Source organism: Hypomesus transpacificus, chromosome 14, assembly GCF_021917145.1.
Source record: "Hypomesus transpacificus isolate Combined female chromosome 14, fHypTra1, whole genome shotgun sequence".
Taxonomy (NCBI): domain Eukaryota; kingdom Metazoa; phylum Chordata; class Actinopteri; order Osmeriformes; family Osmeridae; genus Hypomesus; species Hypomesus transpacificus.
The window spans coordinates 13,179,143-13,205,940 of NC_061073.1; the positions used below are offsets into that span (position 1 = coordinate 13,179,143).

Here is a 26,798-nt window from a genome sequence, read left to right on the forward strand (position 1 = left end):
GGTCATTTATTTTCCAGGGGTCTAGAAAAACATGAAGCTGTAGTACTTTGCCCAAGGTTGATCACAGACAGGTACATTTTGGCATTCGCTTGAATGATTTGATTTTCAGAATCAAAAGGTGAATATGGGACATTAAGAAAAGAACTATATTAATGAGCCAAGTTTTGAGCCGAGTCAATCACCAAAACAGTAAATTTTTAAGGAAATCTCAGTCTTTATTTTTCTGATTGTCTTATCTCACCAAGTTGTACTGACACTTTTAGAGCCAACACTGGCTAATAAATACAATAAAATGTTAAAACGCACAATCAAATTTCAAATACAATATTTAACACAAATGTGTGCGAACGGGAAACCAGTGTTTCCATCTGTAGGGCACAACTTATTTTCTCATGACCCTTCAGGCAGCGCTGGTGCTACAACAAAGGATTTTCTTTAAAAAGTAAAAGATATATGACAGTTTACTCAAACCTGGCAAACGTGAGATCTTCTCACGAGTCCAAATCGATGACGTGTGTGTCTTTTAATTTGTATTGTTGTTCATCTAACAGCAATTTCACATTAGTCAGTACTGAAAAATACCACTTATATCCAGTGCTTATGATGTGTGTGACACTTTAAACAATGTCTATGCATGAGGCGAACACTAACTCTTCTTCTGTGATGCAAGCAAAATAAAACTCAATACAAGTCTTCCTCTAACAAATGCTTTGCTTAACATGGTCATTAGGACATACAAAATCAAAGACAAACCAACCAGCACACATACTGCAGTTGCTCCAAACCACTTAAAACAGGTGTCAAATTTGAAATATTTTCTAAATGGAGGAGAATTTAAAACAGGATCTTGTGAGTGACAACTAAGAAATGTATAATTCTAAGTTACTTGACATATCAGTTAAAAAAATATATACATGCATTACAGAAACATTATTAAATATGCAAGAGGTAATGTTGAACTATTTTTCAAACAAAAATTTCCTGAAAAACCAAAGATTTGGTTTGTCATTTAATGAGGGAAGTTGAATTGTAAACCCATTTTGTATTGGTTTGTCTTAAGTAACCATGTATGATACAGTAAAGGACACATAGTCGGCCTCATCATTACTTGGGAACTGAGTTACTTAAGAGCTTACTCAAAAGCCAACTCCAAATGTTCAACTTTAAGACTTATTGTCAATTAAGATGGGCAGAGTCACTTGCAGATCATTATATTCACAATCTCTACACAAACCAGAGACAATGAGAAAGCTGCTTATTTAAAATGTGACACTAGATCTAAACATCAGTATAAACTCAGGAGACAGGAGTACAGTACCAAAAAAAGCTGATTTGATTGTTTTGGCCCCAAATGCATTACAGCCAAATTTGCATATTAAAACATTAACAGGCGGTAAAGACCAGGCTCTCCCTGCATCCTATGTTTCCACACTTTTTCACAAAAGTATACATTTTTATACTGTTCTTATCTTAGGCATTTTCAACATGAATCCACCTGCCAGTTTCATTCAAACCAAGGAAGGGAAGTGCTGAAGTTAACACTACGTAATACAGCAGACTTGAAAATTTGGACACAGAATCAAAAAGGAGTAGATGAGGCTTTCTAAAGGTATGACATCACCAGAGGGGGCGTCAGAGATAATTGGATCAGACTACAAAACACTGACTGAGCAAGCAGCAAAGAACTGCTCATGTCCTCCCTGAGCTCTACCTACTATATGGTTGGGGCAGCCAGCAATAAAAAAAAAAAAAAAAGTATTCATCAGACAGAACTAACTGATTGTGTAAGACTTTTTGCAGCATTTAAAAAAATTAAGACTACAATATGTTAGATGGATGCAAATGTAGTTTTGGCACATTTGAATAAAAACTGTACAATAACAATAATATTAACAATAATATACAAGGATTTTCTTGCCCCTTGTTTTGATGTCAGTCTGAAAAAAAAATTCTACCACTCGCTCATATGAAATCAAAAAACACATTCACAAGCTGGCACAACATACCTGAGCCGGGACTATACACCCCATCATTAACAGTAATGTAACATATTGTAAGCATTTTGTCAAGAAACGTGTAGGCGTACTGTACTTAGGAAAACATAGGTAAGACTACAAATACTAACTTTTATATTAACTTTAACATTTCAAGTTCTGACATTCCAAGGTTTTACAAGTAGTGAAACCTGTCAGAAAAATGTCTCCTCAAATAAAAATAAAAAAATCCCAAAAAGGAAATACTCGATAATAAAAACTTCATCACACTTAAAATAAACATTTAAGACCAATAGCTGTCAAAGACCAATTTCCGATGCCTCAAATCCATGCATACTCCTTAAAAACAACCCACTAAAATGTTGTTTTCATACACATTACTAATCTCTTCTTCCTCTTCTCTATCATCACTTGCTTTATTTTTAGTTTGATTGTCAAGTTGAGGAGCATGCTTCCTGTCAGTCAGATATCAGGAGGACGCTTGAGCGTGCTCTGTGTAAGTTTGTTTGGAGGCATCTGAGCATGCTTAGAATGCTTAGCGTTCTCCTCTGAAACGGTGTCTTAGTGTGATCAGTCTGATCAGATACTGTACAGGTACAGCAGTCTAAGCATGCTCAGTTTCATTTCATCCCACTGAGAAATCTGAGCGTGTTCGCTTCACACATCCATGCTTCCACACCCGGGAGCACGCTCAGACCCTGAAAAGGATGTTGTCTCGGTCTTTGTCGTGTTGTTTCCAAAAAGAAAAAAGAAAAAAGAACAGGTGTTTCTACGGAGCACCTCAGTTGGCACTGACAGTTTCCCTCGTCTCATGATCACTGCTGTAGTCTGATTTGGGCTCCTCGTCAAAGTCCTCATACATGTCCATCTCGTCCTCTCCGTTGATTGGCTCACTGGGCATTAAGGTGCCCGCTTCTGGCTTGATACCAAAGGTGCTCTGGATGACAGGGATGGTGGGCTCGGGGCTGGCCGACGCACTGGAGCACTCTGATGTCAAGTGTGGAGAGGGCGCGGCCGATGGCATCGCGATGGCACCTGGGTAGACACCAGCTGTGCTGTTGCTGATGGGAAGCTGTGGCTGAGGCCTGTGAGAAAGACAGAGTGAAGGAGGAAGGAAGAGAGAGAAAGAAGGACATAGTGGGAGAGTGGGAGACCGAGATGGAACATTTACGTTGTCAGGAGAAAAGAAAAGGACGAGCAGGAAAGAGACAGAAAGACAGAATGAGAGAAAGAGAAGAGGTGTATAAGCGATGACCAAATTCATTATAGAGCGCATGATGGAGTATGACATTTTAACCTACTTAATAATAAGTTATTTGTGTCAGTTCTCATCTTCAGGCATGGCTTACAGAGCCTCTGTCAGTACACAGTAGCTATGTCAATGACAGCTAAATAACCTAATAGGATTTGGATGGAATGGAGGTAAACACACATTACTCAAGAAAGCCATCTGGCTCTTCAAATGAAAAACATGAACCAAGAAAATTGAACAGTTTTTCCTCCCTGCTCCCGTTGACATCAACTTTACAATTTCTGACAGAACCCTTTTGTTATCATTAAGGAGCTTAGAAATCACATGCTCTTTCATTAGATGGTGCTGGGTGTAAGAATTGGTTATACTTTGAATTGCGTTGAAGCTTGTGCAATTTATGCTGTAACTGAAAGTCCAGTCTGGTCGAATCACTTGATTTTTTTGCACTTGGCCACACATAGGCTACAGTTATGACTTTGACGTCTGCCTACCAACAACCCTCCTCCTTCTTTCCTCCCTTTCTATCTTCCACTCTCCCTATCTCTTTCTGTCTCTCTCTCTCTCACTCTCTCTCTCTGTCTCTCTCTCTGTGCTTCACAAACATCTGCTTACGTTTCACATCCCGCAAGAAAATGGCTGTGTCCAATTTCTCCTGGCCGCAAGCACCCAGCCAGTGTCCTAATTTAATAAATGACAACTATTAAAAATCGTTCGTATTCAAAGCTCTGCTTCTGGTAAATATTTTTAACAGTCCATTAAGATTACTTTACACACATCTACAGCTGTTATCTATTAAAACATTGCCATTGAATTGTTCACCCTGTTTGTACTAGTTTCCATGTAGATTTGAAAAGGGCTGTTTCCCTTGGATGAGACTTTTTCAGTTCAATCTAATCAGTTTTAAAATTAGGGAGTTTTTTTAGAGCTCAGTACAACAGGCATTTCAATAGGGGATTAAAAAACAATTATACAAGTAATTAATTTCAAACCATGTGTGGTCAGCTGCACTAAAGACACTTAAGACCCATATACATCCAGATATACCTTATAACTTAGAAGCCCTTTCCAAAGTGTCCCCATAAAATTGAACCTATTCTTACCCCACACTGAAGAACTGCCTCATCTCCTGTCGTCGCGAGCGCATCATCTGCTTGTACTCGCCAATGCGCAGCTTCTTCCCATCAATGATGCAGGTTCTTTTGGGCCGGGGCTTGTACTTGTAGTTTGGATATTTCTCCAGGTGGATCTTGCTCAGACGAGCCTGCTCCTCATAATATGGCTGCTTCTCCTGGTTGGTCATGGACTTCCAGCGAGAGCCTGGATTGGATGATTGAAACACGTTTGACGATTAAGGAGAGTTGTAGGGAATGTTTTTAAGGGGAGCATGAGTTTGACATTTTGACATGTCAATATCTAAATGTAAAATGTTAAACCTCTACGGTAAAATATGTCTGTAAATATGTTTTTTTTGCAAGCAAGCTTGTTTGAAAAAGAAGTTCAGTCTTGTCTTTAGAAGAATGTCACATTGTGCACTTATGATTTGTTCTCATATAACGATCCAACTTACTGGACAAGTGGCCAGAGCCATTACTACCGGAACACAGCACATCTGTGTAGCATTCTGACAGTCTATTATACAAACACTCTACAGGACCCACACACAGACAAGTCCATGACTAGCTCTCTGTGTTTACCAGGGTTTTTAAAAAGCTCTTCTTTGAGCTCAGGAAACAGTATGGATGCATTTTTACTCCATAACGCAGAGGCCTCCTCTGCAGCTGTGTTATTGTATCTGTGTTAACCCCCCCCCCACCACCACACACACACACACACATGCATTTCATCCTCTCCTGTTCTCTCTACAGGTCGTTTCTCAGGCGTTTCCTGTTATTGCCACAAACATCTATTCAGTAAATATCCGTAGTCTTCTATGGATAGAATATGACCAAGTGCTTTGACCTTTCATTGTCACCCCTATGAAGATTATTCTGTTACAGTAATGAGCATTTCATGTAGGTCACACTGGTACCAATGTGCTACACGTAAAGCTTGAAAACATTATCAGACTGGTTGTGTTCAGTTTGTCTGTTAAAATAATTTGCAGTACTTGGGCACTGTTAGCTGGAAACCAAAACCAGAGAAGCAATTCCACAGAGTCAAAATGGCTTTTCTGTTTAAGCTTGGACAAAGCTGTATCTGTAAGACTGACTCGTCGGACCCCCACCTGGAAAAAAAAAACGTTCCTACGCATTGCAACCAGGCATTTTATCTACATACAGTAGTCTGTGTGCATATTGGACTCTTGTGTCGGACAGTGGAGCCCTTGAAAGTAGCTCTGCCATGCACAGCCCTTAAGCTTAGCGTTTGAATGAGTATCTGTGTCAGGTAGGTTAGTATCAACAGAAGCACTTTTTTTAACTGAACACATCCATCACCCTAGTCAAGGTCTTACAGCAGTGCTCTGTGTGTTGAGAAACCAGCACTGAAACACCCTCACACACACCCTCCTTGATAAACGTACTGTAGTGTTGAGGGAGCAAGCATACTGGTCCCTTCATGTTCCCACAGAAATATACACAGCCTATAGTAGAATAAACTATGGGTTCCAAAATGTGGCGCTGCATCACAGAACTCAGTGCCCCACAGTGGAGCTGGACCTTATGGAGCTGTCCTACTAAACTCATAGTTAACTAAGCACATCCTTAACTGAAACATCAATTTTAACTACTTAGCTGATTAGGGTTCTATTGATCGATAAGAAAGCTGACAAAAGGTGGAGCCTACCAACGATTGGTGGAGCGAAGCCTATGAGGGGCAAAACTGACCAATAACAAAGCCTTTAAGGGGGCTTTCACCACCACCTTACCAAGGATCTTGCTGATGTTGGAGTTGTGCATATCGGGGAAGGTCTGCAAGATCTTCCTCCTTTCATCTTTTGCCCACACCATGAAGGCGTTCATTGGCCTCTTGATGTGGGGCTCATTGCTGTTCCGGCCCCTGGCCTCCCTGAAGACTCGTGCCTCTGTGGTAGTACCGCTCCCTGTGGATGGAAACAGAATTACATCAAAATTGGAATCTCATCTCTATCTTCGTTAATTTGAAAAAGTCTGCTATGGAGCCATACTAAAAATGGGTATTATTATAATAAATCTTGTAATGTAATCTGTAATTTTGGACAAAAAGGGTACAGCGTTACAGGTGGGCCAGCTTGAGGAAAACTGGGATAGAAGGGCATACAGTCAGGCGCATTCCCAGCTGTGAAGCCCCATCTTGGGCCATAGGGATGAGGACGAACCTCATCTCCGATCCTCCAAATAAGCATATTCATTTAGACACACACTTGTTTACACCGGCTATTCTAAACTGAACCGCAATGACCGCTCCTCGATCCTCTGCATCTGTAAACACTTAGGTTTATCGACAACAGGTGGGATCTGAGTCAAGGAAAAAATAAGGAAACGATGTCCCTCTCTACAGCCTCTGCTTCTGTTTGCATACTTATGCTGGATGAGATTGTCCGAGGCACAAACACTTCTAAAGGATGGATTAAAGAAAACAGAGTGTAAACCTTGTTGGCAGGTGAAAGTGTCCTTCCTGAGGCAACAGCATAGGACACAATAAATATTTTGGTCTGGAGAATACATGTGTGTAGACTGACTGGTTAATTCTGTCTCCACCACAGATGTGTCACAATGAAAGAGCCACATAAATGGCGCCACTGCTCCAAAGGGCCCCAAAGTTCAGGGTCGCTGGTGTCATTTAGTCTGGGCCGGATGGTACCACTTTTACCTAACCCTCTGCAACCTCTCCTCTCTGATTTCCATCTACCTAGATATTGTTTTTGTCTTCTTTTTCTAATGTGACCCTGGTCACCAGGAAAACCAGGAAGAAAACCAGGAAGAAAACCAGGAAAACCAGGGTAAATGCACACACACACAATTGAGTGTTTCATTTTGGTAAAAGACAGGAAAAGGGAGGGATGAGACAGAAAAAGAAGGGCGTTAGATCAAAAGGTAGTCAAATGAAACTAATGGAAGTACCAAAGGAAAGAGAAAGAAAGGTGAACTCACCATCAAGATCTTCTGGTCTGGTCAGGTCTATGACCCGATGACCCATCTTGGCCTCTTCCCCCAGCTTCCCCAAGTGCTGACCCAAACTTTCAAAGTGCAAGCGCTCCTGGAACACACAAAGCCCATTCCACGTTACAAGTTTACTGCAAAGGAATGATAACCACACACAATGAATGTGAAACAAATACATAATACATGTTAATACAAATGACTGAATATACATCAACAATCATATACATGTATACACATTACTGTAACATACATACAGTAATAACCGTCATAAAAATACAGGGGATCATCATCATCGCAACACCATCACAGTTATGCGTGTTTATATAAGAAAACCATTAAGTAAATCTGTAGATAGCATTCATTCAGCTTTGAAAAAAAGAAGTATCAAAAGTGTAAATTATAACTATCACATACACATATTTGCTTTGATAGGGTAAGCATGCTTAGCTGTTTTGATTGTGCAGTTGTATTAGTAATTGGTGTGTCTTTGGATCAAAGGTCTGGACTATTCCTGTGATCTCCTAGTAGGATGGTTGAGCTCTGCTAATGATGGCGAAACACACTGATGTGTTTGTGTATGTGTGAACGAGAGAGAGAGCATTTCAGACTCACTTGCATTCGCTTTACTGAAAGTTTGTAGGATTTGTCGACTCATTAGAAATGAGTCTCTTGTAATATCAATGATTAGCCTAATCAATAAGTTAAGTGATGAATGATTACCGACAACAATACTATAATACAATTTCCCCCAATACAATACTAACATTTCTAACATGACCTGTTTATGAGAGTCTGAAAAGCTTTGAAAGACAGGAAACGGGAGTACGGGGGAAGAGGTGTAAACGAGGACAGAAAAGACAGAAAAAATATCAACAAAATTACAAGAAAAATACATTCTTTTCTGAAATTCTGAAAATGAAAGAGAAATGACTCAGTTGCAGCGCTGCCATGTAAACTGACTCTTTTCCTCCACCCTTGCTGCCTCACCACCCCTCTGCCTCACCACCCCTCTGCCTCGCTGCCCGCTCCATCCAAATGAGTCCAGCATGCCGTCTGCCGCCCACCATCTAAAATTACCCTTGCCACGCTCCCAAACTGTGGTGGAAAGCACTGGCCCATCCGCAATCACCACACATCCTCATCCCTCCCTCATTCTTCCTTTCTCAACTCCTCCTTATTCTGGTGACAGAAGCATTTTGTTGGGGAGGCATGGTTGCTGGGTGAAGTAATGGTGTGCCTGGGCTACGCCACGCGCACCACAGAATCTGAACAGAGTCTGCACAGGGCTATAAACGGAGGAGGAGAGAGAGAGAGAGAGAGAGAGAGAGAGAGAGAGAGAGAGAGAGAGAGAGAGAGAGAGAGAGAGAGAGAGAGAGAGAGAGAGAGAGAGAAAGGAGTTAGGTTCTAGGACCTTGACTCCCCGAAACAGTAAAAAAATATATTATGAAAACCTCTTGTATAGTGTATTGAACCTTGAAAGAAACAGACAATACTTTTTTTTCTTAAAACGTCTGTATGGTTTTCAGTCTGTCTGTGGCAACAGGTCCACAGTCAAACATTGCAAATGCAATGCCTTATGAAAGACAGTCCCTACACTGTGCAAACACTGAAACCGCTTAAAGGAAAGGCTTCTAAATGGTGTATTTATTTTATTGGAATAGAAGCTTATCCAACAAGTTTCTCCATCTATACCGACAATTTCTATGCCTAAGCTTTCTGTTCTCTGGCAGTTTTTTTTAATTTTATTTTTCCTTTCTTGTACCCTCCACGACTTGCAGCATCACCATGGCAGCGCTGTAAACACCACACCAGGCCAGGGAGTTTTATCAGCAGCGTGTTGAGCTCATTACCACGGTTACAGGTCCTGGCAACCCTGCTCCAACTGACCTGCAACCGTTTACTGGCTTCTGCAGTAGTAGAAAGGTCTGCCTTCCTTTGCTCCCTCTCCCTTTTCCTCTTTTCTTTGCCCTTTCCTTCCATCCTTCTGCCCTCATCCCAATACATCCTGACAAGACTACATTGCGCCCATTAAAATGGAGGACCTCCCTCAAGCTCTCTCCTTCTCTCCCATTCCACCCCTCTCGTCTTCCTCCTTTAATTTCCCAGAATGCAGATTTCACGGCAGTATCTATTGAAACCTCATTTAATCTGCTAGTGGCAGAAGGTATACACTTTACACAGAAAAAGAAATTCGCCGCACTTCCAACATACAGTACAGTGACTATGAGTGCTACCGACAACCAGTGAATAGCTCTACAGATCCTTCCAGGTCTCACTGCAGAGACGACAGAGACCGGCAGTGTGTTGACTGGCATGGCTTCAACTCTAGCCATTCCTCTCTCCCCCGCTTCTTTATGGTTGCCCATAATGTCCATTCTCCTGCTGTGTGGCATACAAAGAAGCTGCCACTGAGTGCAAGAGCAGCCATGACAGCTGATGTCAACTACTGTCAGCATTAAGTGGGCTTAGTGACAGAGCGTTTGATTAAAGTACTCTGGGTCTCTGTGGTGGGAAGAAGACAGAACTATAGGCCGGGACAGCTTGCTTGGAATTGGCCAAAATGTACTCTCTTTTTCTCTCTTTTACTCTCTCTCACTCTCTTTCACACACACACACACACACACACACACACACACACACACACACACACACACACACACATGCATGCGAAAACACACACACTCACACAACTCTCTCTCATACACACACACACACACACTGTAACCTGCATACACCATACCACACACAGAAACACAGAAAACACAAGAGCACATATCTGGACACACGTCAGCGGCTATTTCAGCCAGCTTGGCAGTTGTGGACGTGTTGGAAGCAGAGTAAGCGTAAGGTGATACTCAACAATGCCATTTGCTAGCTGGGCATAGCTGGGCATAGCTGTCCATAGCTATAATGACGTTAACATGGCCAAGGCCTGAATTGTGCCAAGACACCACAGCCAATACTCAGAGTCTGCAGCAGACACCCTACACACCGAAGCAGAGATTACATTCTGTGTTTATCATAGTGGGGGGAACTATCTGTAAGCACAATGAAGATTGATGCCACACACACACACACACCAAGAAACAGACAAAAACACGAGCTTGCTCATAACTGTTCCCACATCCACAGCAAACAGCATCACATAATTGACTCTTAATCAGGTTTGACTGCATATCAACAGATGTCAAAGCTATGTTTTGGATTTCACATTACACCTCCACCAACAAAATGCAGTTTCTATTCACATTAGTTGTCACCTTAGAGTTCATGCAGAAGTGCTGTACTCTGCATAGTCTTTCTGAGTCGGAAGATGGGAGTCACTACTCTTGTCTACTGACAAACCTGAACAGTGAATGGCATATAGAGCTGAATCTGATATGACATCACGCAAAAGAAAAGTGTGTTTGAGTTGTTGTTAGGTAACGAAGAAAAACATACAACAAACACCAGCCTACTGTCTTTTTCTATCCGGAAACAATTACTTCAGAGTTTCCAAACGAGAACTTTATTATGAGGCATGAAGCTATAAACCAAATTACTGCATTACAAGGTTTGTTCTTATAAAGTCGGAAAATATAGGTCCGGCACCACACTCAGAAGAGAACTGAGGAATGCGGGATGCATACAGTGACTCAGTTGGAAACAATTTCCACTTTATTTGAAGATTGATATAGTTCTTAATGTGTAGTATAAGTATATAAAATGTATGGTATAGTGGATGGAATTAAATGATCAATGTAAAATTAAATCTGTGCAAGAAAAATTAAATGCAAAACATGACAGGATATGGGTAATTACTTTAAGCTTCAAAATAGGTTTCATCTTATTAGAGTCCACAAGGTGACAACATATTTTTGAGTAATATCCCAGATGATTTAACCCTAATGATAAACAAACTACCAGTCTAAATATTCCAGTGGTATATACCAACAGAGACATTTAAAATGGCCATAGATAAAATATTAATGAACCATATCTCCGCTGACAACATGGGATTAACTGCTCTAAGGATGATGGTATAATTTCTTGTTTTCAACTGTTTCACCTCTGATGCTGTGACTGACTTAACTGACTGACTGAAGATGTGGGTGAGAGATTCCTGTGAGGATAGGCATCATTCTGGCACGAGGCAATCATTTACCTCAAAGAATGAAGGGTTGGGATTTAGCAGAGGAAGGAGGTGTTGGGTAATCATGTGCCCCAGACTGAGGGTTTGATTGGGCTAATAGCCCAGAGCGTATAAGGGGAGCAGGACTAAACCCCCCCTCAAACACACACGCTCTCACATGCACACACACAAGCTAACAAGCACCCACACATAAACACTCGCAAATATGCACACTCAGTCACATACACGCACGCACGGACCAAAACCATTACTGTCACTGGTCCAGCTGCTGCCTCTTCAAAGCTATTGACTTCTGGGTGGCCGGGGATGTTAGGGGAGAGTATCTCAAGGAATCTGGCTACGGTTCCAGTCGTAGAAGACAAAACATCGTAGTGTTTTCTTTTTTGCATGTAAGAATTGGCGAATAAGTACTGCGAGACCAGAGTGAGTGTGATCATGTGTTCCTGTGTGTATGTAAGCCCTTGCATATCGTTTTCGATTGCGCACAAGTGCATGTGCTTTCTAACCTTGCTGCCGTTATTAAGAGTCATGCCGCTCAGTGCAGACAGCTTGGCTTCCAAGCCTTGCTGGTGATGGTGAAGCTGCTCCCTCTGGATCTGCTCCCTCATTTTCCTGGCCTCCTGAATGGCCTTCATCACAGCGTCCTGGTCCCCAAACAATGCTGTGGAGTTCAGACTGGACAGAATGTCTGGGGAGGAGGGAAGGAAGGGTTGTTACTAAGACTGACACAGCAGCCAACCAATCAGAGTCGTGTGTGAAATGTATTTAAAGGCCAGGCAGAAAACATTATATTCTAAGTATGAATCAAATGTTGCATCTCCTTTTGGCATGTTGAAGAATGTCTACATGTAATTACTGTAAAACAAAAAATCTGTAAAAGTCTGAAAGTATTAAACAGTATAATTAAACATGATGCATCCATTTTTTCCATCCTTTTTGGTTGTTTTTCAACTACCCCAAATGCCCCCTCCACCCCTAATTTATGTACAGTAAATACGCTTTTGAAGCTTGTGTGTACTATGAAGTACAAAACAACCAATGATCCAAACTTTCCGTCGCCTTGCTAGTTTAATTAGCAGATGAGGAGGAAGTAACTGTATGCTTGGGTGGCCATAAAAAAAGGGGAAAAAATAGCATAGGAAGGAAGGCAAGCGCTGTGTCCTCAAAGCTGCACAGAGGAGCGAGTGAAATTGTTTTGGTGTAATGAGAGGCTTTGGATTGGGTTTAATAACAGATAGCAGTGGTAGGGTATAAAGGTTTAGCCCAGGCCAGACAATGATGTGAGGAAGCTCTTAAAAACCAAATAACGTGTGCTGTGTTTCACTGTTTCCGCCGCCTAGGTTTTCATTGGGACTAAATACAGGGCTTTAGAGGCCTGTAAAAAATGTTGCCTCCTATGGGTTGAAGCTTCCCTGTGTCTGACAGGAGGAGTATGCTAGGATTGTTTGTGTGTGTGTGTGTGGTGGACGAGATGGAGGTGGGTTTTTGCGGCTGCTGATTGCGTGTATGTCAGTGTGTTTTTAAGCTTGCATTGTGTCCGCACGACACGTGTTTTAATGTGTGAGTATATGCTTGTGTACTTGTTTGTGTGTGTGTGTGGTACCTACCTAGTGAGGAGTTTCTCCCCATGCTGGAGATGGGGCTGGGGACACGTCCCTTCCCCAGGCCTAGAGGGCTGGTCTTGGAGAACAGGCTGTGTGGGGGCGAGGTAGAGGAACGGAGGACTTCAGAAGTCTTAGGCCGAGCTGACAGGTTCAGGGGCTGCGTTGATCCTTCCTCCTGAAAACATGCAGACAGAGTTGAGACAAACAGTGATAATCAGTAATAACAAGTTTTCACTGTAGAAATGGCATGAGGTCGACGCATCATTTAACTGTCATTATATTACCTGCACGTAATTAAAGAGAACAAGGTCTTTTATTTACTGAAACTCATCAGTTGACTCAAATGTTTTGAGTAAAGAAAATGATCAGGTTTTCAAAACTGTAAATCGATTTGGATCAAAACACAGGGTGTTCTTCTTTGCCATTTACCACTGAACATGGGATCTCTTCTATGTTCACTTATCTCGCCAGAGGCACTTTTGTTTAGTGGTCTCCTCTGTTTCTAATCAAAGGTTCATGACCACACGTTCTCACATGAACGAAAAGGAGCGACTGGAAAGAAAAAACAATGACGGCAGCTCGACAACAGCCTGACTGGGGCTTCATGTGTGAGGAGGGAGCGCTAAACAAATGCACATATCTCATTTGAGAGCTGGCCCTGGGTAATGTAGTTGGAAGTGGAGGGAGGGTGTGTGGAGGGCTTGACGAAAGGAGTTTGTGGGTGGTACGGAATTATGGCAGGGTGGGGGTGCAGCGGGAGGGGAGGGGGGACAGAGGGAAGAGCACTACTGTTGTGGTTGTGGTTGTGGTTGTGCTAAGACTCTGGTCTATTGTGATGTTGGCTGCAGCTGTACCCCACATGGCCTCCATTACTGGCTGGTTCCAGTGAAGATGATGTGCACACTTTCCAAGGTTCTCGGCAGTAAAGCGGTTGGGGCTTTGCCAAACGGCAGCCAGTGCCAATGTCAATGTGAGTGTGTGTGTGTGTTACAGAAAGATAGAGCAAGAGAGAGAGAGAGAGAGCAACAGAGAGATGGAGGGAAAGAGAGATGGAGTGTGTTTCTGTGTCGATACAGAGTGAGTTTCTGATGGGTGTCACAGTCAACTTCTCTATCTGAAGACAGATTTCAAAAAACGATTCAATAACGGCCATTTCACTCAAAAACAATAACTTTAGACCCTTAAAACCAACACGTCTGTCCTCACTGTGTTTCTCTCCATTCACAAGGTAAAGCTTGACTCGACAGATAATTAAGGATATTTTAAACAGTCAGTGATTGTGCAGAATGTGGACCTTAATGTGGATCATTATTAACATGGATTGTAGACCTTAATGTGGATCATTATTAACATGGATTGTATACCTTAATGTGGATCATTATTAACATGGATTCTAGACCTTAATGTGGATGAGGGGACTTGACGCTCTCTTCTCCACTTTCAGGGTTGAGGGTGAGAGTGGCCCGGAAGAGTTTGGTGGCTGAGGGACGGTGGCCATCTTGGCTCCGGGAGAGAGCTGCATGCTGGCCAGCTGGGCAGCGTACAACTGCTTCAGAAAGGAAGAAGAAACCAGAAAAGAACTATTAAAAAACTGACAGCATCATTAACATCACAAGCCAGCTGCTAATCAATGGCCTTCCTCTCTTCTATTCTCTCATTTCATCTCTTTCCCGCCTTCTCTACATAGTCCATAATGTACCACGTTCCTATCTCTGTTTCTGCACGGTTTGAAGGATCCTGTCTAAGGTCTGACATTGTGTCAAAGCCACAAGCCGCACACATATCGTACAGAAGGGCACATGCACACATAGACACACACACGGACAAGCACATACACATCATAACACACTCTCACTCTTTCTTTCACTCTCTGGAACACACACATAGACACATGAGCTTAACCAAAACACACCAAAACTTTTCTAGAAAAACTTAGAACTTCTGTTTTGTCTAAAGTGTAGTAGGGGTGAGGCTTAAATAGCAACATGTACCAACTGTAAGTATTTAATACATGTATTTCGTAAGTACACAGCAAGAAGGAGTAGGGTGCAAGTATCAACCCAACTACGGCTGTGATACTATGAACATGTTTGTTCACAAAATATTCTGCACATTGATTCATATATACACTTAAATCTTTTAAACAGTTAACATTTTGGTTTCATTCATTTAAAGTATTTTCTAAAAGCATAAGATCAATAAGAAAAACCTCAAAACCCCGTGAACAAGTGACAAACGACACACAATCGTTGTGTAGCAGAGGGATTCTTAGAGCGATGAAACCCCACCAAAAATCAAACATAGTCTTGGTTGGATGTCAACTTGCTGAAGTCCCGTTCTAATTCAAAGCTCCAGACAGATGGACCACTGTAAACACTGTCAATCTCGTTAAGCATTTGAGCATATATCAAAAATCAAGTCCTGAGCAGAACCATCCGGACATGGCCAGCAGGCTCTATTCTTGGAATGCTATGCTTGCCTGACTTTCCTCTCCTATCCCTCTCTTTATCTATTCCTCTCCCTCCATCTTCTAGTCAATGTTCCTTATGTCACAGTCTCTCCGTTCTCCACGATTCCTCTCCCTCTCTCTTGTAGTCTTTCTTTTCTCATCCCCACCTTGCTGCGTGCTCTGTCTCTCTCTGTTCCTCCCTGCTTCTCCCTCTCACTCTGGTTTTCTCTTTTTTGTTTTTCCTCTGATATTATCTTGCTCTATGCTCAGTCAGTCTTTCTCTCTTTCTCTCCTCTGACGGTGCCTCTGTGTTGTGAGATCCAATTTCCCCACAGTCAAAACTGCAAAGCCTCCTGGGAGTTCTCAGAAGTCCGTGGACCAGGAGGGAGCCGACACACGAGACCGCTGCCATTGCTTACAGACGCAACGCCAGACTCCGCGGTCGGGGCCCAGCGCAGTCGGACAGCCCTCCCATGCAATATTAAATACAAACAGAAGGGGCCTCACTGTGAAAGAAAACCCTGATGTCACCGCTCATTTTCCTTGGGGTGTCTACCCCAATCGCTGGCGATATGAGATCCGCACAGGCATGTATTTTCAACAACAGTCAGTGAGGTCCTTAAGTGTCAATCACTCCACCTCACGATTTACAGTGGTAAGGACAGCAGATTCCATGGGGGGGGGGGGGGAAGGAGGGGTTACAGTCGGAGTACGGTGTCTCTGAGTTAGGCACACTGTATATACGTAACACACACACACATTCAACATACTCTTGTATGTTTCCATTAAATAATACCATGCAGGTGACAGAGATGGAGACCAAACCTGTAGCAAGAAAATGCTACACTTTTATTTAGAGAATTAATATAGAAAAAAAATGACACACAGTTAAGAGCTATTCCTTACAATTATATATTCCATATCAAATTTTACAAATAATAGTATTTATAAGTAACCCACATCATACAGTGTTGAACAAGCAGAGTACAGTCAGACTTGCAAAGTATCCATCAAAAAAAAAATATTTTAAGCTCGCATTGACAAGTTATGCATTCACTTGATTACTCACTGCACATTGATCATGTTTGCCACACTAGTTAAAGCTGGACAACCTTGGAATTGTCGAACAAACAAAAGAAACAGAAAAGGCCTTTTCCCCCCTTCTCTCAGTGACAGTTATAGATCGATAGCCACTAGGGGCTAATGTGCAACGTAAACAAACCCTTTCAGATCTGTTGCCACTCAGCAACCCCGGAGGGAAGACAATGCCGCAATTTCCTAAATTGCAAATTGACAAACAGACATAAGAAACAACCCTTGCCACACATCTATTTGACAGGGGCTTTGCCTGTTAGTGCTAATTTGACTAAATACAAGTTATTATTTCGCCATGTAATACCAATTCTGGTTTTGATAGCCAGCTTAGCACAATAATATGCTAAAGAAAGGTCTGTAGTGACCTGGGTACAGTTTGCTTGAGGACTGATCCATTGTACTACATTTCCCAGTGGTCTGTTCTGCCCTGAGAGGGCTGGATAAAGAATCCCCTTAGCTAGTCTCTTTTAGCTTGTGGATGCTATTGATCATGGTGGTAGGGAAAAAACGAATGAGGTTTTCCCTTTTTCAGCAGGTTGGAAAAGACGGAAGAAATAGACAGGCTGCCAGCTGACTGGACCTCCCACTGATAAAGGGCTAAAGGCAGCACTTAAAGGTTTGTGTGTGTGTGTGTGTTCCTCCTTTTATCCCTTACTTTAACATTTTTTATGGATTGAATCTATGGGCCATCACAATCTATAACTTTGGATTTGATTCTCTCTATGATTATCTTGTAATTCATCAACATTGGGACAGTTGTAATGCTGTTAGAATTTCTAAGTCTAAGGGAAAGTCCTCGTTTTGGCAAATCTGTGAAGCGAATCCTCAACTTTATGGTTATGATATATCCAGAAAGTAATGGCAAATAGGACACAGATACAGACAGGGAGAGACGTCTTGTGATGTCAACAAGAATGTCTGCAAAGTAACTGTATTTCCCTCGCATTAGTACCATACAAAGACTTCATTCTTGATTTGGACTGTCCTGTTGATGGAGCCACCAGTTAGAAGAGCTGGAAACAATTGTCTGACAAAGTTCCCACACTGATAAAGATAACTTGAAATGTTATACTGCCATTATCTGTCATGAATGAGCAAAAACTATTGACCATTATTTGATCCTGTCTGCCTTGTCTTAGTGAAACACAACTTTAACGATTCATCCTCTTCTCTTTGTAATGTGGTGGAATCTCAGCAAAATGCCTGCATCTCGCTTTCTCTTTTTCTCGTGTTCTCATTCAATCTTCATTCCTTACAGACCGTAAACCATATTTGTCAGACTCTAAACTCTCCCTGCCTCTGACTTCCATTCCACTATCCACCTCTCTCCCCCTCTCCGCTATCTCTTTACCTATTTCTCAGATTTCTCACGCTGAAGCCCAGCTGTTCCAGGGCCAGTGATGGTGACCTTGCTCCCTTCACAGACCTAAACAGTCTGGCCCATGTGCAGGCCTCTGATCGTGGCAGTGACTGCCCACTGACCATCAGGGAAGTATACAGGGCAGGCTGGTTGATGCCCGTCCAGCTGTTTAGAGGTTGTGGGGTTATGCCACAGGACACTAGTGCCAATCTGGGCAAACATCTGCCTCTCAAGCTCCTCCTTCAATGCCAGCTGTTAAATGACTCCTTGCTCTTCAGACATATTCAGAGCCAGAAAACACACATGCTCCCAAAGGCTCACACACACTTACGCCATTCATGCACACAAACACACAAACACACACATTGCCAGACCAAATTGGCCCTAACACAAGAATATGAGTCTAACCGAAGCTTGCTTTAAAACCTTTCTCTGTAACTAAGACCGGGAGTTTCTCTTTACTTCCTGTGTCTCGTCTCTCAAGAGGCAGAGCTATGAGTAGAGCAGAGCCTGGCATGAGAGAGAGAGAGAGAGAGACTCGGTAGCACTACTGCGTAACCCCTATGGCCACAAACAGACCATGGGACTTAATAATAGTGCAACCTTTGTCAGTGTATGTACCATAACCTGTGTTTTGTTTTCTCGCCACATTGTTTCCACATTGGACCTCTGACATCTGCCTTATATGGAAAGATTTGGACTTTGACATCCAGTGACTTGGAAATGAATCAAGAGGTAACATTGTAACATTGCTGACATGAACAAGCTGTAGATTAAAATAAGACGTTATCTTCACTTGTCCTATTCTTTTCATCATCCCTTTTCTCTCATAGATACAAGCGCCTTTTTTCTATCTTGAATAAGCAATGTAATGATGAACTTCCTTTCCCCTTTCATTCAGGTTTCTTACTCCTTCTCCCATCTCTCTCTCAGAGATGTTTAAATATGAATGACAACATGTCTCTGACACCATTCATCCTCCTAAATTCCCACTATCTTTCACACAGACATACACACACAGAAATGCACTCACACACACATACATTTACACACACAAACAGCCACCCCCCTTGCACACACACAACCTGCTTTGATCATTTCTATAGCCAGAAGTGGAGGTATTCTGCATATTTGAAAACACAGTTCCGCTTCCACACACTGTGCACCGCTCTGTTAACTCAATAACATTTAATGAGGGCTTGGGAAAAATATACTTACATTACATAAACTGAGATAAAACTGTTTAAAAACCCACAGCAGGGCAAAGATAACAGGATGATGATTGACATTTTGAGGCTAAATTCTTTGTCTGTGAAAGGCCTTTTGAAATGTTGTTTTCTCGTATTGTTAAGGTGCAGAGGGAGGGGTGTGAAAGAGATTTCTTGTTGAATTCCCAACGCCCTTTGAGGGACTTTGTTCTTCATTTCTCTTTGGCGAATATGTTCTATGATAACCATTATTGGTAAGTGCTGTTCTCTAAACCACAGGTGTCAAGCACTAATAAAAAGATGATGAATTATCAGTGCCAGGTGTTGTGCTGGTGGGGGCGGAATTCCACAGCTATTAATCATATTGGCCTTTGTTTGACTCAATTGACAAGTTTCTGATAAGGAAGCTAGCTAACTGACAGTGTTGTGGTGCTAGGTCTGTTAGCATGTTGTGAATTTCAATCTATTAAAACATTAAATGTACCTAATAAAGTGAAGTGTGATAAAGACTTCAGATGGTGTGTGGCCTACAATATATGTAATTAGTTTTTAGAATAGTTGCAATACCTCAGAAGAACTTTTTTAGAACTTGGCAGAGAAAATGTTTTTTTAGTCATTAGTGTTTGACATCAGGAGTGGCTAATGGGCCTACCTGTAGTTGCAATGGGCTGAGTCCTGATGCAGCGGCCGCTGCCATTGTGGATGGAATGAACTGCATGGGGTAGTTGTCACCTGTCAGAAAGACAACACAAAAGTCTTACATACTTGTGCTCTCTCGAAAAAGTGAGGTCAAAGGGAGTTCACAGGTACCAACTTGTTTCACTGCTGGCAGATGTTCTGCCTTGTATTACAGAACACAATCTTTATCAAAAAATGATTCAATCGCTCAAGTAAACTTGTTTTTCTGCACAGCTATTCAGTGTTTTTCCAAAAGGGCCTTAGGGAGAGACTTGCTCAAAAGCCAGAGCAAACTGAGTCTAAAGAGTTCAAGCATTATCAAAGGTGAATGCCTCTTGATACCGTCGCTGTACTCTGAGGTGCGTGGACAAGCTCTAACGGCCCATCATAGCGGTCAAGGACTCCGACTGAGAGCAGTACGGCCCTGGATTTAGATGCGTTCATGAATGCAGCAGGCTTTTTAAAAACCTGGCACCCAGAATGTTCAGCACAACCCCTACTGTTTGTCTTAAAAGGCTTTTTGTGTCCAATGTGAACAGTCACATCCACGGATCTGTGCACAAAAGACATCAAGGCATTTGGTTCCGGTTGTCCGTCTTGTAACTGTGTGCATATCGCACCCCTACACCTCTGACTGCCTACCACTTCCCAAAAATTGATGAGAGATATTTTAGACTATGTTGTTGATTGTGGTTAGTTAACATGTTGAATAAGTGTGTGCTGCATAAGTGTGTGTGTGTTTGTTAGCATGTGTGTGTGTCTGTGTGTGTGTGTGTGCCTGGTATGCATGCAGGAATGGAATGTGAAGAGGACGAGGAGAAGAAAAGGAGCAGGTGGTGACTAGATAGCAAGTTCTCTGGGGAGAGAGAAAAAGAGAGAGACAGAGTGAAAGACAGAGAGACAGACAGTGAGAGAAAGAGAGAGGAGAGAAGAAGAGATCATGTTTGTGTGTCTGTATGTATGTGGGTGCATGTCTGCACTTGGTGGGTGCTTATCTGCCCAGCATATGTCTGTGCGTGTGTGTGTGTTTGTATACATGCTTTGAATATGACCATCCACGACTTCTATGTGCCATCCAACCATGCTAATGTGTATGTCAGACAGTGTGAGAGTGTATAAATGTGTGAAATTCCATGTTGGAGATGTGTTGTGTAACTGACACGCTCTCTTTCAGCACATCATAAAAGAGACATTCCTCTCCCCCATCATATCCAATCTATTGTTCCTGATGTGAACCACTGGGAAGTCGAAATCTCCTGGTTATTCCCAAAAACATTCCTGACCTGACACAGTTCATTAGGAACGACAGGGTTCTCTGTCCGACAGGGGTGCTAAAAAGGAGAAATGTGTGTGAGGCCCGTCGTAACTTATTGGATGCCAGAATGGGTAAAAGTAGCATCTGCTGACCTTATGGGTTTGTATGATGTTTTGAAAACGTGTGCGTGAATGTGTGTGTGTATGTGTTTGCATGTATGTGTGTGTGTGTGTGTGTGTGTGTGTGTGTGTGTGTGGGTGTGTGTGTGTGAGGTTGTGGGCATGTGTGTCTGTGTGCTTACACCAGTGGTTTACTCAACCCTGGTCCTTGTGCCCCCGTGCCCTGCATGTTCTAGATGTGTCCCTGCTCTGACACACCTGATTCAAATGAATGGGTCAATAGGTCATTATCAAGCTCAGCAGAAGCCTGATAACGACACAATCACTTGAATCAGGTGTGTTGGAGCAGGGAAACATCTAGAACATGACAGGGCAGGGGGGCACAAGGACCAGGATTGAGTACCTCTGGCTCACACTGTCATGGGATTGCATCTATTTCTGTAACATGTGTGCGTACATGCATATGTTTCTGTATGCATGTATGTTTCTGTGTGTGTGTGTTTGTATGTGTGTGTGTACCTGGCTTGTAGGACATTCCTTGCGGAAAGAGGAAGCCCTGTTGTGCTGCTGCGGCAGCTGCTAGAGACCGCTGGTCGTGAGGAAAGACTGGGATCATGAGTGGAGGCATGTGACCCTGTACCTGGAGAGAGAAAGAGAAAGAAGGCAGGTAGAGAGAGAGAGAGAGAAAAGGGAGAGAGACCGAAAGAACAAGGGGGAAAGAGGAAGAAATTAGAAAGGAGTCCGATACATACAGTACAGTACTCAAACAGTACATCAACTTGCTTGAAGATGAACGCATAGGCACATGTCATGCTCTTTAGATCCATCTTATCATATGAAGCCCATGTGAACACGACACTAATACACACACACACGCTTGCCAGAAAAGATAAGCAATATCAGGCAAGGAATATAGATCACACACACACAAGGGAAGACAGAAATTAAGCGATCAAACATTCAAAAAGGCAAGACTAAACTCAGAAAACAACTACAGTACACATATCCCCCTGAGAGCATCCACAAAATGATTTTAGTCCAGACATGACTGCGCTTTCATGTTGGGCTAAGAAGCCCTGAAAGTGGGGGGTTCACTTTGTCTGTGCTGTGGTTAAGACAGGGAGGTTGATATTGAAAGGAGCATATCAAAGATAGCCCTCAGGGGGCCCTCCTTATGACTAGTCCTACAGTGTGTATAACTTGTTAATGAGTAGGCACATCTCTCTCTTTCTAACACTCTTTTTCGGTCTGTCTCATATTAGGGTTCTCCCCTTCCTTCCCTCTTCTTCTGCACATGCCTCCCTCTCACTCTCCCTTTCTTGCTCACCGTTTTTCCTTTTATCTGTTTCTCAAACTCCTTTCTTTCTTACTTGGACCAGTGCTCTCACTGTGTTTCTTGACCTTCTACATTCACTATAGTTTTTGTCTGTAATTTTGACCAACAAAAAGAAAGATTTGTCTCTCTTTCTCTCTATTTCCCTCCTTCACACTCTTTCTTTCTTTTTCTTTGTCTTCCTCTTCCTCTCTGTCTCTTACTCGGGAGCTCATTCACAGAACGTTTTTGATGGAAACATTTTGCTGTAAACAAGCAAGAGCAATGCGTGGCAAATGCAGCAGTTAACGTTGAATGTGGTGACTCCTGAGGGTTGTTCAAAGAGCATTGGTAAAGAGGAGACCAGAGAGTAGACACAAACAAGCCCACCCTTGATTGGATGTGTGTGCTTCCATGTGTGTGCGTGAATGTGGTCATTTGAATGCGATTGACAGAGTCTCTAGACAGATCCCCCATGGACACAGTAAGAAATTCAATACACACACACACACACACACAGGTTGAATGTCGTATCTACTTGCACAAGCATCACTACATCCCATACGCATGTAGGATCAACATTGTGCGGGTTTTTACAGGATTCGACCGAGCACACACAGGCAAGGTCCCACAAGGTCTCCCTCTTCTAACCCAGACACTTAGGAGGCCCAGACACAACGATGTATACACACGCACGCACACACACCGAGAGATGTGTCTTGTGACACGGAGAGACGAAGCAAGAATGAAGGAGATGAAAAACGACCCTGTGTCTCGGGAGTGGGGTGGGGGAGGGAGCAGGACAAAATCCTCCATTCATTGTGTTCCTCTGGGAATGCTGGGACGGGTTCTCCACCAGCCCAAACACAAAGACCCCTTTACTGGGGGGGGATGAATGGGCTGGCCCTGTGTGTGCCCCCCCCACACCCCTACCACACTAAGAAAACATGGGCCCCTTCCTCAACTGCCCACCAGACAGACGTACATACACACCAGCGCACAAACGTACTCACTCCCACACATGCGGATGCACGTACCCACACACAGGCACACTCACACACAGTATTAATGGTCCTACTGTGTGTGTGTGTGACGGGGGGGTACGGGGTAAGGGGGGTGTGTGTGTGTGTGCGAGAAGGAGACAGAGAACGCAAGTGTGAAAGTGGAGTGTGAAAGGCAGAGAGAGGATCCATGTGTGTTTGTGTCTACAAGGTTGATTCCTGACAGACTGCCTTTAAGTTTGGGGTTCGGGGGATAAGACAGTTCTTGTGAGCAACTGTTATCAGCGATTTGAACGTAACCACTATTGGGGATGAGACAAGTTGACATTTAGTAGCCAACAATTGCAAAACAGCAATATTTGCGACACGGTCGCAAGGAGAGAGAAGGGGAAACATTGTGGGAGGGGGGCAAAGGAGAAGTGATAGCAGGAAAAAATAATTGTACAATACAGTTGGCTATATGTTATCAAGAACACATATTTTCCGTAAAAAAGGCAAAACGGACATAAATACACGCGCACACATAAATAATTGAAAACAGGAGGAGGAGGAACAAGGGAAAGGGAAGGACTAAAGGGAGGAGGAGAAGGAGGGGCAGTGCGGGTTGCAGTCATTAATTAGCCCGTTAGCTTGGCCCTGGCTCTGTGGTCTGGGCGAGCCTTTGTGGGCCCGAGGAAATGGAGCACATATGAGACCCATTAAGAGGCTGCATTTAACAAAGACACATGCCTGTCAACCACGGGGAAACAAAGGGCCACCCTCAGTGTGTGTGTGTCTGAGAGTGTGCAGAGAAACATAAGGGGGTCTGTGTGTGTGTGTGTGTGTGTGTGTGTGTGTGTGTGTGTGTGTGTGTGTGTGTGTGTGTGTGTGTGTGCGTGTGCGTGTGTGTGGAGAGGAATAGGGTTCTGTGTGTTTTGTGTGTGTGTTTAAGTACATGCATGTGTGTGTGTGTAAGTGGATGAAGGGGGTTAATATGTGTCTGTGTGGATATGAGTGTTTTGGACTCCATCAGTGCACTCACGTGTGTATGTGCATCTCCCTTGTTAGTGTGTGTCTGCGTGCATACCCGTCACTTTCATAAGGGAGGCCATCGGAAGCTTTCCTTTAACCCTTTGAAGTCTCCTGCTGTTCCTCCACACCATTTAAAACCACATGACAGGAAACCTGCCATCACTTTGAACTGCTCCCTTCATCCCATAACAGCGAAAGGCTGACACAAACACAGATACCAATCACTCCAGAGAAGAAAAGGAACAACAATTGAAAACAGCTTTCCACCTAATCCCTGACTCCCAGAACAGATGATCTGAAAGTGACAATGCACTCTCTGCAATGCCCTTTTTCCGGAATAGATGGAAAGCGTTGTCTTGGTGATAAAAAGCTAATGATAACATTACGATATAATACGACAACATGATAGCCATAAGAACTTACTAAGCGTAACTTAGCCTAAGTTCACAGTTACCACCTGACAGTCTCTGGTATTTATTGTGTTTTATAGTTAAACTACTGTTACTGTACTGTATAGCTTAAACAACCATTTCATAATACTTAGCTTGATGGTATATAGTTGTATGTATCAAGATAAACCCACATGAAAGAGCCGTATTTCTACAGAAAAGTTGAACAATTTATTTTTCACAATTTCTACTCCAAACAGAAGCCCTTGGGCAGTGCCTCAGAAAATTGGCCCTGAATTCCTCTGAATCTGGAGTTGATCAGTCCAGACGGGTAGTGTTTTGTGTCTTTGTTTGAAGCCAAACTCTTTAAACACGACGTAAACAGTCAATTCTCTGGTGGCTGTGTGAAGTCCTATGTCAAATCAATCTACTGTGCTGTGGTCTAGATATCGGGGGGGGGGCCTCCAAATAATAGATTTAAATTCTATGAAGTCGAACAAACAGTTAAAAGAGAAACTATGGCATCTTAAGAATTTGTTTGTTTCTAAAACAGATCTCGTTGGCACGTGCAGACACACACACACACAGTAGCATAGAGAGAGAGATTTTACTATGCTCCCCTGGAATCAGTCCCTGAGGGGCCGAGCCTAATGAACTCAGATCTGGGCTTTATTAAAAGTCAGAGGGGGGTGCCGTTAAAGACTGATCCCTCGTTAACTACACAACACCTTCACAGTTCTAGGGCTTCAGGGGCTCTGGCTCACTACCTTGCCCAGTCAGGGTGAGCTCTTCTGGGGCTCGGTAGAGAAGCAGATCCCCCTGTTATGTCAATCTCCAGGTCACTGTTTTATAAGCAAACATTTTGTGGATGAATACAGAAGGATAGTAAATGACATAGGAAGTGAGAGATGTACAGGACTAAGAAACAGAGAAAGAGGGAGAAAGGCATACAAAAGGCAGACGGACATGGTGAAAGGTGTGTATGAAAAAACTGGTGAGGAAAATATAAAAGTAAAGGTAAAAACATTCTCTATAAATGAGAGCGCTGATGGAGTGAAAGTGAAAAGGAAAGAATGGAAGAAAGGAAATGGATGTTGATAGACAGAGAAGGTGATGGAGCAGAACTGCTCGGAGGGACCCTTGGGATTAGATAGTATTGATCAGCACATGATCAATGACAGCAAATGATCTAAGTATAACCATGTCTATTAAGGGGTCAATATGTGTGTGTATGTGTGGCTGCCTGAGTGAGTGAGTGAGTGAGTGAGTGCATATGCCTGTGTGTGCATGTAGTATGTAGACATATGAACCCTATGTATGTGAGTGCCTGTGTGTATGTGTGTGTGTGTGTCCATGGATGAGTGCGTCACATTACTCAATAATAATAAGAGACCACATAAAGGAAAGGGGTCACAACCTCTAGGTTTCCCCCAGTGTCTCTGTTTCGAATTGCCAGAAGCAAATGAACACACAGAACAAACGAGGGGGGAGCGACCCCACGAAGGCAACAAGGAATGAGAGCGATAACAGTGGTGCGTCTGGCATAAGGCCAGGCGAGGGAGGAGAGGGAGATACGATGAACTCAGAAATAGTGAGGTGAGTGAACAAGACGCAGGAGACACGCGAAAAGGGAGGCAAAACACCAAAGCGTGCAAACATCGGCACAGTGAGCCAGTGTGAACACACGGCAGAGTGTGGTGGCATGCCATCACTGTGATATGATAGATACACAATGAGAAGCAAGTAGTAAACAGTGCGCAGCATCAGATGAATGCGTTCAAAAGGGAGAGGCTCCACCTGTATCTGCTGTTGAAGAATGTTGATCTTATGCTGCTGCTGCAGGAGCTGCTGCTGCTG

The 26,798-nt window shown here is 43.0% G+C and overlaps 1 protein-coding gene across 11 annotated transcripts in view; it reads right to left on the minus strand.

The window, feature by feature from the left end:
* Positions 1–194: 194 nt before the first annotated feature.
* sox6 (SRY-box transcription factor 6) overlaps positions 195–26,798 on the minus strand; it is a 68,029-nt gene continuing 41,425 nt past the window's right edge. For 9 of the 11 annotated variants that reach the window (XM_047033310.1, XM_047033312.1, XM_047033318.1 and 6 more), the window contains 10 exons: positions 26,739–26,798; positions 21,748–21,868; positions 19,829–19,908; positions 14,464–14,613; positions 13,068–13,239; positions 11,967–12,148; positions 7,317–7,422; positions 6,113–6,286; positions 4,347–4,563; positions 195–3,079 (listed from right to left, as the gene is read on the minus strand). The exon at positions 26,739–26,798 is cut by the window's right edge and continues 9 nt beyond it. In XM_047033310.1, the coding sequence (XP_046889266.1) occupies positions 2,776–3,079; positions 4,347–4,563; positions 6,113–6,286; positions 7,317–7,422; positions 11,967–12,148; positions 13,068–13,239; positions 14,464–14,613; positions 19,829–19,908; positions 21,748–21,868; positions 26,739–26,798 (1,566 nt within the window). In that variant the 3' untranslated portion in view covers positions 195–2,775. Of the gene's footprint in view, positions 3,925–4,346; positions 4,564–6,112; positions 6,287–7,316; positions 7,423–11,966; positions 12,149–13,067; positions 13,240–14,463; positions 14,614–19,828; positions 19,909–21,747; positions 21,869–26,738 lie in introns of all 11 variants that reach the window. The other 2 variants (XM_047033317.1, XM_047033319.1) reach the window with 2 other exon arrangements.